The sequence below is a fragment of the Salvelinus alpinus genome, chromosome 12 (genome assembly GCF_045679555.1).
Source record: "Salvelinus alpinus chromosome 12, SLU_Salpinus.1, whole genome shotgun sequence".
Classification (NCBI taxonomy): domain Eukaryota; kingdom Metazoa; phylum Chordata; class Actinopteri; order Salmoniformes; family Salmonidae; genus Salvelinus; species Salvelinus alpinus.
The window spans coordinates 23,116,236-23,130,621 of NC_092097.1; the positions used below are offsets into that span (position 1 = coordinate 23,116,236).

A 14,386-nucleotide genomic window follows, 5' to 3' on the forward strand; every position below is an offset into this window, starting at 1 on the left:
AGAGACACTCACAGCAAACAATCAGAGACTCACTCTCGGGATAGTTCTACTGCTGTATCAGGGCATGTGCCAGGCAAGAAATCAGGACTGAAAGCATTCCAGAGCCCAGGTAAGCTACATGTCTTCCCCAGTTGTGTGCCCATAAACTTTTCTGTAATTATAGAATATCTGTCTTTACTAACTGGCTCATGATATTTCCACCTGTTATATATTCCAGAGTTTATTCCGTGTTTCATTGGTAACATACATAGCCCTCCCTCATTCATGGACAATTATAAACTATGGCAAACATTGGGTTAAAATTGTAATATTGAGTGTTAGGAAAGTCTGTTAAAGTGGTCTACAGTATTACATGAATAGCTATCTATTACTCCAGTGGTAGTTGTGGTGGTAAGGAGTGAGAGAAAGCCAGGTCAGGGCCCGCTGTCTGTCTGTCCTGGTTGTCTCTTTGTCTTAAAGCTCACTGGAGACGGGGAGAATTTTATGTTTCCAGTTCAGCCAGGTCTCAAAAGCGACTCAAGTACAGTCTACAATATTTATAATTTCCATTTGTTGCAAATACAGTATATGAAGCAATGGTTCTATTGTTCAAAATTTTATAGCAAAGTAATTTTCTGAACTGGAACTCGGCAAGCAAATGTTTTACATTGTTAGTTGTAAACATGGTCTTCAGAATGCCATTATCTGAATAGCCTGTGTTGAGTTATGGTTTTGAGGTGCACGCTTCAACTATGAATCACTCCCTCTGGAACATTAGCAGTGAGAAGACCTGAATATAATATTGAACGTAAGGGACAGTATATTTATATAAAATGGGATAGATAGGCTGTAAAACGTACTCTCTGATTCATTCTTTATGTAAGTATATAATTAGAGCCTTAAATAAATAACTGTTACTTAGAACGAGGCTTCCCAATGAATGATGCCCTGTGGTTTAATCTCCCCACCATCAGGCTCCATTCCCCCCTCTCCATGTCGTGCCGCTCCCCGTCCCTCAGTGACATGCCCCTGGGCTCGGCCGCGGGGAGAAAGTCCACCTCCCACCGCTACATCTGCACCAAGGTCCTCCTGGCAGAGGGGGGCGACACACCCTTCACTGAGCACTGCCGCAACTATGAGAACAGTTACAGGGTGAGTGACATGACCACAATGACAACAACTATGGGTAGAGTGACTTGGCCACTTCACTTGTGATAGGGTGTCTGTGACAGTGTTGGTGCGTGCGTGCGTACATTCATATGTGTGTTTGACCCAGACCCTCCAGACTGAGATCCAAAACATGAAGGACCAGGTACAGGAGCTACACAGGGACCTGACCAAACACCACTCCCTCATCAACACAGACACCATGGGGGAGATCCTGGACCGCTCCCTGCACATCGACGGACAGATCTCCTCCCAGTACTCCTCTGTGGAGACCATGAGGGCTCTGTTTGAAGAGGTACATCCACAGGCCCCATATCTAACACCAGCAATATGTTAAGGAGGTCAAGCAGCTTATAGATCCTTTAATATATCCTATGTTTTGTACACATGAATGACTTGGCCTTGTGAATGATTTGACCTTATTAAAGGAAGTAAACATTATTTCCCTTTAGATTTGGGAGGAGACCTTTCAGAGGGTCACTAATGAGCAGGAGATCTATGAAGGTAAGGTTTACCCATAAACTAAACATCCATCTGTTGTATGTATGTACATGTGGACTTGGTAACATGCATCATGATCTAATCCCATCTTTGGATGTGATGCATGTGCTTTGTTCTGTACTTTGACATGGCATTTGTGTTCGACCACATTCTAGCACAACTCCACGACCTGCAGCAGCTGAAGCAGGAGAACTTGTACCTGACCACCATCGCCCGACAGATTGGACCATACATCCTGTCTATCGCCAAGGTTAAAGAGCGCCTAGAACCAAGGTAATAATGATATACAGTTCCCTTACAAACCACAACTCCATTGATACAAAATACAGAAATTCAATGTCAAATATATAACAAGTAAAATACTGGTCAATCCAGATTTCAGGAGCCCAAAGAGCTTCATGATGATCGCACAGAAACCATGCTGAAAATCTATGAGGACACCTCTATGGCCATGGACGCACAACACAGGTACCTCGCAACACATAACTGTGGTTAGTCTGTATACTGCAGAGAATATAAATAATGATCGGAAACTGGGACAGATTCCATTTTATAATCATGAAGGTGTTGAATGCACTATCCGAGCTATGTACCCTCTCTTTGTTTTCCTTGGCAGTGAAGACCACACCTGTCCCACTGACAGTGACTGGGAAAGGAACATGGACAACCGCTCCCTTATCATACAGTCTGATGAGGCTTCCATCAAGACCAATGACTACCATTGGCCAGGAAGGCAGACAGCCAATTACAATGAGATGCCATTATAAAGCAGAATGTTACACTTTCCCCTCCCCCCTGTTTCCTGTGTGGCTTCCAGCTCAACACAACAGGACAGGGACAGCATGTGACATTCTCCTCTGTTCAGATAGCCGCTCCTGACATTTCATGGTGACATTTCTTGGCAGGGAGGTGTTGTCATCAGCTCAGAGGTGAGTCCTTAGACAAACAGGTGTCAGAGGACCCCACTGACACTCACTGGACTCAATGACTAACAAACTGGAGTCAATGGACTCACCGAGAGGGTGGTGAATCCCCTCCAATCTCACTTGTCAATGTGAATGTGAATGTGATGGACCAGTAGAACACCTCATTATGGACTGATTGGATGGAGGATCTGGAGTTTTATGCTGAGGTACATAGTACATAGTGTAATGTGTGTAATGTGTATCTGGTGATGTATGGCTTGTTGGTCCTCATCCTCAGGTCATAGATAGTGCTGGTGTGACCTCAGTAAATACAACAGTCAAATGTAATGATGCACATCAACTTGTGCATTAATCATGGAGAAACTGGGTGAGTATTGTCAGTGTGGTTTCCTTAAATTACCCAAGAATATGCAGCAAATTGGTGAAGCCGAGCTTGTGTGAGGGAAGCAATGGCAAAAATGTTGTGTCAGGCGCTGCTCCAGAATCTCCCATGTGTTCAATTGGGTTGAGAGCTGGTGACTGAGACGGCCATGGCATATGGTTTACATCGTTGTCATCCTCATCAAACCATTCAGTGACCACTCGTGCCCTGTGGATGGAGGAATTGTCATCCTATGGGGGCATAGCCATGGTAGCCACAATACCCCATAATGACAAAAGCAAAAAACTGTTTTTTAGAAATGTTTGCAAATGTATAAAAAACCGAAATACCTTATTTACATAAGTATTCAGACCCCTTGCTATGAGTCTCGAAATTGAGCTCAGGTGCATCCTGTTTCCATTGATCATCCTTGAGATATTTCTACAACTTGATTAGAGTCCACCTGTGTTAACTTAAATTGATTGGACACGATTTGGAAAGGCACACACCTGTCTATATTAGGTCCCACAGTTGACCGTGCATGTCAGAGCAAAAACCAAGCCATGAGGTTGAAGGAATTGCACGTAGAGCTCTGAGACAGGATTGTGTCGAGGCACAGATCTGGGGAAGTGTACAAAAACATTTCTGCAGCATTGAAGGTCTGCAAGAACTCAGTGGCCTCTATTCTTAAATGGAAAAAGTTTGGAAACCAGCAAGACTCTTCCTAGAGCTGGCCGCCCGGACAAACTGAGCAATCGGGGGGAAAGGGCCTTGGTCAGGGAGGTGACCAAGAACCCAATGGTCACTCTGACAGAGCTCTAGAGTTCCTCTGTTGGGATGGGAGAACCTTCCAGAAGGACAACCATCTCTACAGCACTCCACCAATCAGGACTTTATGGTAGAGTGGCCAGACAGAAGTCACTCCTCAGTAAAGGCACATGACAGCCCACTTGGAGTTTGCCAAAAGGCAACTAAAGTCTCTCAGACCTGGAGAAACAAGATTCTCTGTTCTGATGAAACCAAGCTTGAACTCTTTGGCCTGAATGCCAAGCATCTCGTCTGGAGGAAACCTGGCACAATCCCTACGGTGAAGCATGGTGGTGGCAGCATCATGCTGTGGGGGTATTTTTCAGCGTCAGGGACTGGAAGACTAGTCAGGATCGAGGCAAAGATGAATGGAGCAGATAACAGAGATCCTTGATGAAAACCTGCTCCAGAGCGTTCAGGCCCTCAGAGTGGGGTGAAGGTTCACCTTCCAACAGGACAACGACCCAAAGCACACAGCCAAGATAATGCAGGAGTGGCTTCGGGACAAGTCTCGAATGCCCGTGAGGGGCCCAGCCAGACCCCGGACTTGAGCCCGATCGAACATCTCTGGAGAGACCTGAAAATAGCTGTGCAGCAATGCTCTCCATCCAACCTGACAGAGCTTGAGAGGATCTGCAGAAAAGAATGGGAGAAACTCCCCAAATACAGGTGTTCTAAGCCTGTAGCGTCATACCCAAGAAGACTCAAGGCTGTAATTGCTGCCAAAGGTGCTTCAACAAAGTACAGAGTCTGAATACTTATGTAAATGTGATACGTTTTTTATTATTTAATAAAGTAGCAAACTTTTCTGAAAAACCGTTTTTTCTTCGTCATTATGGGGTAATGTGTGCAGATTGATGAGGATAAAAAAGATATATTTTAGAATAAGGCTGTTACCTAACAACATTTTGAAAAAGTCAAGGGGAATGTGGAAGTATCTGCTGTCAATATACTTTGAATCCCTCATTAAGTGTTTTCATTATTTTGTCAGTTACATATAAATATTTATTTACATTTACATTTAAGTCATTTAGCAGACGCTCTTATCCAGAGCGACTTACAAATTGGTGCATTCACCTTATGATATCCAGTGGAACAACCACTTTACAATAGTGCATCTAACTCTTTTAAGGGGGGGGGGGTTAGAAGGATTACTTTATCCTATCCTAGGTATTCCTTAAAGAGGTGGGGTTTCAGGTGTCTCCGGAAGGTGGTGATTGACTCCGCTGACCTGGCGTCGTGAGGGAGTTTGTTCCACCATTGGGGTGCCAGAGCAGCGAACAGTTTTGACTGGGCTGAGCGGGAACTGTACTTCCTCAGAGGTAGGGAGGCGAGCAGGCCAGAGGTGGATGAACGCAGTGCCCTTGTTTGGGTGTAGGGCCTGATCAGAGCCTGAAGGTACGGAGGTGCCGTTCCCCTCACAGCTCCGTAGGCAAGCACCATGGTCTTGTAGCGGATGCGAGCTTCAACTGGAAGCCAGTGGAGAGAGCGGAGGAGCGGGGTGACGTGAGAGAACTTGGGAAAGTTGAACACCAGACGGGCTGCGGCGTTCTGGATGAGTTGTAGGGGTTTAATGGCACAGGCAGGGAGCCCAGCCAACAGCGAGTTGCAGTAATCCAGACGGGAGATGACAAGTGCCTGGATTAGGACCTGCGCCGCTTCCTGCGTGAGGCAGGGTCCTACTCTGCGAATGTTGTAGAGCATGAACCTACAGGAACGGGTCACCGCCTTGATGTTAGTTGAGAACGACAGGGTGTTGTCCAGGATCACGCCAAGGTTCTTAGCACTCTGGGAGGAGGACACAATGGAGTTGTCAACCGTGATGGCGAGATCATGGAACGGGCAGTCCTTCCCCGGGAGGAAGAGCAGCTCCGTCTTGCCGAGGTTCAGCTTGAGGTGGTGATCCGTCATCCACACTGATATGTCTGCCAGACATGCAGAGATGCGATTCACCACCTGGTTATCAGAGGGGGGAAAGGAGAAGATTAATTGTGTGTCGTCTGCATAGCAATGATAGGAGAGACCATGTGAGGATATGACAGAGCCAAGTGACTTGGTGTATAGCGAGAATAGGAGAGGGCCTAGAACAGAGCCCTGGGGGACACCAGTGGTGAGAGCACGTGGTGCGGAGACAGATTCTCGCCACGCCACCTGGTAGGAGCGACCTGTCAGGTAGGACGCAATCCAAGCGTGGGCCGCGCCGGAGATGCCCAGCTCGGAGAGGGTGGAGAGGAGGATCTGATGGTTCACAGTATCAAAGGCAGCCGATAGGTCTAGAAGGATGAGAGCAGAGGAGAGAGAGTTAGCTTTAGCAGTGCGGAGCGCCTCCGTGACACAGAGAAGAGCAGTCTCAGTTGAATGACTAGTCTTGAAACCTGACTGATTTGGATCAAGAAGGTCATTCTGAGAGAGATAGCAGGAGAGCTGGCCAAGGACGGCACGTTCAAGAGTTTTGGAGAGAAAAGAAAGAAGGGATACTGGTCTGTAGTTGTTGACATCGGAGGGATCGAGTGTAGGTTTTTTCAGAAGGGGTGCAACTCTCGCTCTCTTGAAGACGGAAGGGACGTAGCCAGCGGTCAAGGATGAGTTGATGAGCGAGGTGAGGTAAGGGAGAAGGTCTCCGGAAATGGTCTGGAGAAGAGAGGAGGGGATAGGGTCAAGCGGGCAGGTTGTTGGGCGGCCGGCCGTCACAAGACGCGAGATTTCATCTGGAGAGAGAGGGGAGAAAGAGGTCAAAGCACAGGGTAGGGCAGTGTGAGCAGAACCAGCGGTGTCGTTTGACTTAGCAAACGAGGATCGGATGTCGTCGACCTTCTTTTCAAAATGGTTGACGAAGTCATCAGCAGAGAGGGAGGAGGGGGGAGGAGGGGGAGGAGGATTCAGGAGGGAGGAGAAGGTGGCAAAGAGCTTCCTAGGGTTAGAGGCAGATGCTTGGAATTTAGAGTGGTAGAAATTGGCTTTAGCAGCAGAGACAGAAGAGGAGAATGTAGAGAGGAGGGAGTGAAAGGATGCCAGGTCCGCCGGGAGGCGAGTTTTCCTCCATTTCCGCTCGGCTGCCCGGAGCCCTGTTCTGTGAGCTCGCAATGAGTCGTCGAGCCACGGAGCAGGAGGGGAGGACCGAGCCGGCCTGGAGGATAGGGGACATAGAGAGTCAAAGGATGCAGAAAGGGAGGAGAGGAGGGTTGAGGAGGCAGAATCAGGAGATAGGTTGGAGAAGGTTTGAGCAGAGGGAAGAGATGATAGGATGGAAGAGGAGAGAGTAGCGGGGGAGAGAGAGCGAAGGTTGGGACGGCGCGATACCATCCGAGTAGGGGCAGTGTGGGAAGTGTTGGATGAGAGCGAGAGGGAAAAGGATACAAGGTAGTGGTCGGAGACTTGGAGGGGAGTTGCAATGAGATTAGTGGAAGAACAGCATCTAGTAAAGATGAGGTCAAGCGTATTGCCTGCCTTGTGAGTAGGGGGGGAAGGTGAGAGGGTGAGGTCAAAAGAGGAGAGGAGTAGAAAGAAGGAGGCAGAGAGGAATGAGTCAAAGGTAGACGTGGGGAGGTTAAAGTCACCCAGAACTGTGAGAGGTGAGCCATCCTCAGGAAAGGAACTTATCAGGGCGTCAAGCTCATTGATGAACTCTCCAAGGGAACCTGGAGGGCGATAAATGATAAGGATGTTAAGCTTGAAAGGGCTGGTAACTGTGACAGCATGGAATTCAAAGGAGGCGATAGACAGATGGGTCAGGGGAGAAAGAGAGAATGTCCACTTGGGAGAGATGAGGATCCCAGTGCCACCACCCCGCTGACCAGAAGCTCTCGGGGTGTGCGAGAACACGTGGGCAGACGAGGAGAGAGCAGTAGGAGTAATTTATCTGGTGTAAATACTATTCTTTATTTGTCCTTTCCCATTTTCTTGTATGTTTCTTTTTTTTTTGTCTGTTGAAGACATGTCCATACAAAAACGTATTCCCATATTATAAGAAAGTCGTTGCTTCACCAGTAATTAATATCCCCCTTTGTATTGTGGATAGAAGCAGGAATGACCTCTATGCAGGAAAACCAGGCTTACATACAGATGGATGATGTAGAGCAGAGGGTGAAGGTTATTTACGTTACAGTATGTGATTTTAGGTCTGTTCAGCCCCGCTGCTTCTCAGAAAATATTGAGGTCAGGCTGAACCTACAGAACAGGGCTGTCTCTCCTCTGCAGAGGAGTCAGGGGTGCACACTCATTAAAAACATATTTGTGACAGCAGAGTAAAAACTGAGTTTGCAACTGCTCTGGCCATCCACTGCCTCCCCGTGGTCGTATATCATCTCATTGAACATCTAAACCTTGTTTCATCCCCTGTCCACTATAGAGGATATTGATGACCTGTGACTGATCCCAGCCAGGTGTTGAACAGTAATTGGAATCAATGTTGATCCCCTTATCACCACGGTGACAGGTGCTGGGGCAGCCATAGAAAAATGTCAGAGGGCAAGAGAGTAGTCCCATGGGATTGTGGATCCTCAAGGAAAAAACACATCTCACTAGCACCAACCGAACCTCTTCACATACACACATACGCTCACGTGCGCACGCACAAACTAACACACAGGCTCACTGACAATGTCAATGCATGTTAATGCAAGTCAATTTCCTTCACTATTCCCTGTCTCTCAGCTGTATAATTGAAGGCTGTCTCTCAGCCTAGGGTTTCTAATCTGATCCCTGTCTCTCTGAAGGTCACACTGTCCTCGGTCTCCACGGCTACAACAGGGAGCTCAGATGCTGATGGAACAGAGTGACAAGAACACACTGCCCAGTCCACACAGGAGAACCACACACCCACTGGATCCACTGAAACTAGGGCAGTGACACACACAGTATGGGTCACACACACACACCAGCTGGAGTGATAGGTCTTTTTCCAGCTCCCGCCGTTAACATGCGTCATTCGTCCTGATCTTGACCTGATCTGATCTTTTAAGTGTAAACAGACAAGATCACAATGCGTCCTTTAATCGACTACACTTGTATAAAAATGTGGGCACAATTAGAATGTGTTCAAGATCAGGACAAAGACTGTATGTTAGAACCAGGTATAAACAGTCTAGGTAATTTGTAAAGTGACTATACATACTGTAGATAATAAATGGCGAGTAGCAGCAGTGTAAAAACAAAGGGGGGGGGGGGGGTCGTCTCACCTTGCTACTTTAAGATGAATGCACTAATTGTAAATCGCTCTGGATAAGAGTGTCTGCTAAATTACAAAATTGCAAATGTAAAATGTAATCACACTCCTGTGGAGACAAGATAAAGACAATGTACAATAGCAGTGTGGTAGCCTCTCAAAGCCGCCTGATCCCGAGAGCTTACATTAATGTTGCTGCGCAGCGTGAATCAGTATGGTACAGCTCTAGATGATACACTGGAACCGTGGCCTTTTCTTGATTTCCTTCTATCTGCCTTTGAGTGTCGCAGTACAGAAGGAAGTAGGAGAAAACAGGGAACTGTTGACCCTTCCTATCAATGACCTCACATAGTGGTAAATACTGTATGTCTTGTATGTGAGGCTGACAAGGTGTGCAAAGTGAGAAATGTTCTATAGGGAACAGCCTTTTTGTCATTCCTTCTTCTTTTACACAGAATCCTTGCAAAATTCCAAAGTAATGCTAAAACAAACAAAGGAGAAATTGCCTGTTCCACTTATGTATGCGCACGGTGTTGTTCCATGTAATATAACAATAAAACCCAAATCCCTGCAAAATCCTTCACCTTTGGATGTCATTTTGGATTTGGTGATCAGTCCAATACTGATGAGGCATGTCTTACAATGCTTAAAATCCATATTCTTATGGCTTCGGAATTCACTCACAGAAAACCTCTGGAGGATCGTTGCTAATGCAATGAAAGACCTGACAAACAGAGCTCTTTTTATTGCTCAGAACAAATGCAGTCACTGTGTCCTTGACTGGGAGGGATCACAGGTGTGTGTGTCAGAGGATGTGTCAACCCAGTAGCACACCATGCAGGACTCAGGAGACAAAGCCCAGCAGTCCCTGTATTAATCATCAGCTGGTTGGGGCTGACAGACCCTGCTCTACTCCACCTCCTCTTCCCCCTCCTCCAGCCTCCGTTCTCATTAGGAGCTCAGCAGGAATGAATCATTAACAGATCAGTTACTCGTTAATTAAGACCTCTCCCAGATGCTCTCACAGGGGGAGAGAGAAAAGAAAGAAAGGGAGAAAGAGGAAGGAGAAAGGCACTCAACACTGAAGCCTGCATGTGGTGTGATATGGGTATTTCAGAGATGGGGAGCAATCATATAATTCCTATAGAGGCTCTTCTTCCTCAGAGATGCAGTGGAAGCTACATGAACAAAAACAAGGCTTATGCAGCCTTAGCCAACCTGATGACAATGAACCATACAAGGGTTAGCACACAGCAGGTACCAGGTACTTTAAATTCCAGGAGGCATAGATTATCACTCCAACTACATCGGGTTCATACAGGAGAGGTGGTAGACTATCAAGCAACACTACTGATGTGTGATGATCACAGGACAATTTTATGTCACATGCCGCTTCTCTTCTCCCATGTGAAAAATGCACTGGTGCGGCACTCCACACAAGTGTCAGGAGAAGAACTGCATACCAGAGTGATTTCTCCCCTAATAGCCAAATCCTGAATTCTTCTTAGATTCCTTAGATTTTCTGTTCAAATCTACTTTCACAATGTATAACATATAATACCTACAAAATAAATACAGTTGAGTGTGAAAAGGGCAGGGCTGTAAACCAATGTAGACCTGTGTCCTGTCCAGTCTATTCTGATAAATCAAAGCAGTGGTGGGGCTGTGGAGCGGCCGCTCCTGACAGGGAAGATCAGGGCCAAGGTTAACAGAGACATGTCTGAGAGGAGAGAGACAGAAACAAAGAGAGAGAAGAAGAAAGAGAGGGAGAAATTAAAAGGAAGGGGCATGGTAGGAACATTATTAGGGAGATGGTACCGCCTGTTTTGGGGGAGGGGGTACCCTAATAAAAACGACTTCATACTGCACTATAAAAATGTTCAAGAAGAGTTCAAGTGGGTTCTATTATAATGCCTGTCAGACAGGCTCTCTGATAAAGAGTCAAAGCAAACAATTTAGCCAACGGTAGGCTTGTTGTGTTGTGTTGTGCACTGTGAAAGAAACAGTGATCTGTGCTGTTCTGACTACGTCTTATATAGAGGCAAGTGTAAAACATCCATTGTTTGAGCTAGAAAATAGTTTAATTGTCTAGTGTTTTCATAGACAAGTGTAAGGGGTATAGCATTTGCCTAAGGAACATAGCATTTGCAAGGAGCGTAGCATACTTTTTTTTAAAGTACATTATGCATGCATTTCTGTCTACCCTGGATAATAATTCAATTAAACACTCCATGCCCATGAACAATGTAAATGATATGTCAGAGGTGTCGTGTTTTTATTAACATGTAGATAGAATTTCAAGGTGGTGAATGTTTGGTATTCACCCATGTTACTCAAATCAATGTGGCTGGTAACTCAGATCAATAAAGAGTTAGTGTTTTATCAAGAGAACAACTCAACACTGCTGGGACATACACATTGGTTTTTCGAGTAAATTCCCTCACAGTCATTGTAAGACTAAGAGTAGTGTTCTTTGACAAAGGCTTAATTGCATTTACATATGAAAGACAAAAATGATTTATTTCAGGTTTTATTTCTTTCATCACATTCCCAGTGGGTCAGAAGTTTACATACACTCAGTTAGTATTTGGTAGCATTGCCTTTAAATTGTTTAACTTGGGTCAAACATTTCAGGTAGCCTTCCACAAGCTTCCCACAATAAGTTGGGTGAATTTTGGCCCATTCCTCCTGACAGAGCTGGTGTAACTGAGTTAGGTTTGTAGGCCTCCTTGCTCGCACACGCTTTTTCAGTTCTGCCCACAAATGCTCTATGGGATTGAGGTTAGGGCTTTGTGATGGCCACTCCAATACCTTGACTTTGTTGTCCTTAAACCATTTTGCCACAACTTTGGAAGTATGCTTCGGGTCATTGACCATTTGGAAGACCCATTTGCGACCAAGCTTTAACTTCCTGACTGATGTCTTGAGATGTTGCTTCAATATAGCCACATCCTTTTTCTTCCTCATGATGCCATCTATTTTGTGAAGTGCACCAGTCCCTCCTGCATCAAAGCACCTCCACAACATGATGCTGCCACCCCCGTGCTTCACGGTTGGGATGGTGTTCTTCGGCTTGCAAGCTTCCCCCTTTTTCCTCCAAACATAACGATGGTCATTATGGCCAAACAGTTCTATTTTTGTTTCATCAGACCAGAGGACATTTCTCCAAATAGTACGATCTTTGTCCCCATGTGCAGTTACAAACCGTAGTCTGGCTTTTTTATGGCGTTTTTTTCGAGCAGTGGCTTCTTCCTTACTGAGCGGCCTTTCAGGTTATGTTGACATAGGACTCGTTTTACTGTGGATATAGATACTTTTGGACCTGTTTCCTCCAGCATCTTCACAAGGTCCTTTGCTGTTGTTCTGGGATTGATTTGCATACCAAAGTACATTCATCTCTAGGAGACAGAATGACAGAATCTCCTTCCTGAGCGGTATGACGGCTGCGTGGTCCCATGGTGTTTATACTTGCGTACTATTGTTTGTATAGATGAACGTGGTACCTTCAGGCATTTGGAAATTGCTCCAAAGGATGAACCAGACTTGTGGAGGTCTACAATTTTTCTTCTGAGGTCTTGGCTGATTTCTTTGATTTTCCCATGATGTCAATTAAAGAGGCACTGAGTTTGAAGGTAGGCCTTGAAATGCATCCACAGGTACACCTCCAACTGACTCAAATGATGTCAATTAGCCTATCAGAAGCTTCTAAAGCCATGACATCCCTTTCTTGAAATGTCCAAGCTGTTTAAAGGCACAGTCAATTTAGTGTATGTAAACTTCTGACCCACTGGCATTGTGATACAGTGAATTATAAGTGAAATAATCTGTCTGTAAACAATTGTTGGAAAAATGACTTGTGTCATGCACAAAGTAGATGTTCTAACCGACTTGCCACAATTATAGTTTGTTAACAGGAAATTTGTGGAGTGGTTGAAAAACAAGTTTTAATGACTCCAACCTAAGTGTATGTATACTTCCGACTTCAACTGTATCTGTTAATTTCCCAGTTTAAAGGTATGACTTGCTCTTAAAAGCTAGAATCCTTAGTTGCTACATACATTTGACTTATAAATTAATAATAAATATCCACTGATTATTGAAAAATATAACTTATGAATGCCTCAAGCATAGTTCAACTGTCGTACCCCATCAGAACCGAAAATAAGTTTGTTTTACTCCAATGTTTGTAAACAATGTAAACAAATAGCTGCAAAACATGGTTAAAACTTTGGTTAAATTTTTTTATATAATGCATGGTCATTCCTTGCATCCATAGCTCTGTCTATAATTTGAGAGTGGTTACATTTCTCCTGGCCCATCCCTCAGCTTTTTACCAAATCAGAGGCAGGGTGGCGCTTTGCTATTGTTTCAACTGCAGATTATAGCTTTAACCCAGACGGTATGGAAGGCACCAATCCACTGGGCACACACACTGGTTGAGTCAACGTTGTTTCCACGTCATTTCAATGAAATTTCATTGCACCAACATGGAAAAGACATTGAATTAACATCTATGCCCAGTGGGAAGCATCTCATACTGTGTGTTCAGACAGAGATACAAGTCTGATTTCAAAAAGTACACTCACAGTGAAAGGATGTCACAGTACCATTGCAAAACAAATGACTCGCATGTGACTACATGTTGACCTTCTCAATACACTCCTAATCCTGAAACAGGAACTACCCTTAGAGGGTTATGTTCAGTTTCACAACAAATAGATCAAATTATTTAAGTCCTTCCTGAAAGCTGCAATGTGCGTCATGTACAGTCAAATGGGGAAGTAAAACTAGAAACATCGAGGAGATGGTGGTGCTGAGAATAGCTTATGGATAGCTTACAGTAACATAAGGCTTACTAAAATAACACAAAACCAGAGCACTGGTTATTCCAAACACTGACAATAATACTGTTGAAAACATGTCATGTCCATCTTTCAGGGTTACGACCAATGTTCCCCCTGAGGTTTTTCGTCACTGAGCAAATTTCAGGTCTGCTGAGTGCAAACTTGAACATTGTGAGAATTCTGTGGAACTTCCGGCGTGTGTTTACTGTGAACACTGAGGCTGTACCCAGCTTTACAGTTATAACAGTGTTCAAGTAGGCTACTGTGGCTATTTGATGATAATGTAGGCCTTCCAGAGTGGCCAACCATAAAAAAACAAGGGAGAAAATGCATCCCATAACATTTTAACATGGAAATAGCTGTTCTATCATTCAGCCTACAGTAGCAGTCAAAGTATGGTGTTCAATGTAGGCCTACAGTTGAAATAATTTTGGAGAAAACAAAAACATGAAGGTCTTGACAGTAACCTGTTGATCTTGTCTTTCAGACAATTGACTTACATTTAGTTGTTTGCTTGATGCAAGAAACCACTTAACAAAATAAAATGCACCATTATTCCCATATAAGAGAATCAGACAAATTATGCTACCTTCTGTCTATTGGCAACTTAGCTTATTCAAGCCTGTCTCAAAATAAA

General features: G+C 44.8%; 1 protein-coding gene across 2 annotated transcripts in view; it reads left to right on the forward strand.

Annotated features, from left to right (window-relative positions):
- LOC139535699 (RING finger protein 207-like) overlaps positions 1–9,483 on the forward strand; it is a 32,107-nt gene extending 22,624 nt beyond the window's left edge. The window contains exons 13-19 of one of the 2 annotated variants that reach the window (XR_011667178.1): positions 954–1,131; positions 1,256–1,441; positions 1,599–1,650; positions 1,803–1,920; positions 2,023–2,115; positions 2,264–2,779; positions 8,457–9,483. Coding sequence is in view for 1 of the 2 variants with exons in the window: in XM_071335402.1 (XP_071191503.1) it covers positions 954–1,131; positions 1,256–1,441; positions 1,599–1,650; positions 1,803–1,920; positions 2,023–2,115; positions 2,264–2,414 (778 nt within the window). In the remaining variant the exon portion in view is untranslated. Of the gene's footprint in view, positions 1–953; positions 1,132–1,255; positions 1,442–1,598; positions 1,651–1,802; positions 1,921–2,022; positions 2,116–2,263; positions 4,708–8,456 lie in introns of those variants that run through there. The other variant, XM_071335402.1, reaches the window with a different exon arrangement.
- The last annotated feature ends 4,903 nt before the right edge of the window (positions 9,484–14,386 follow it).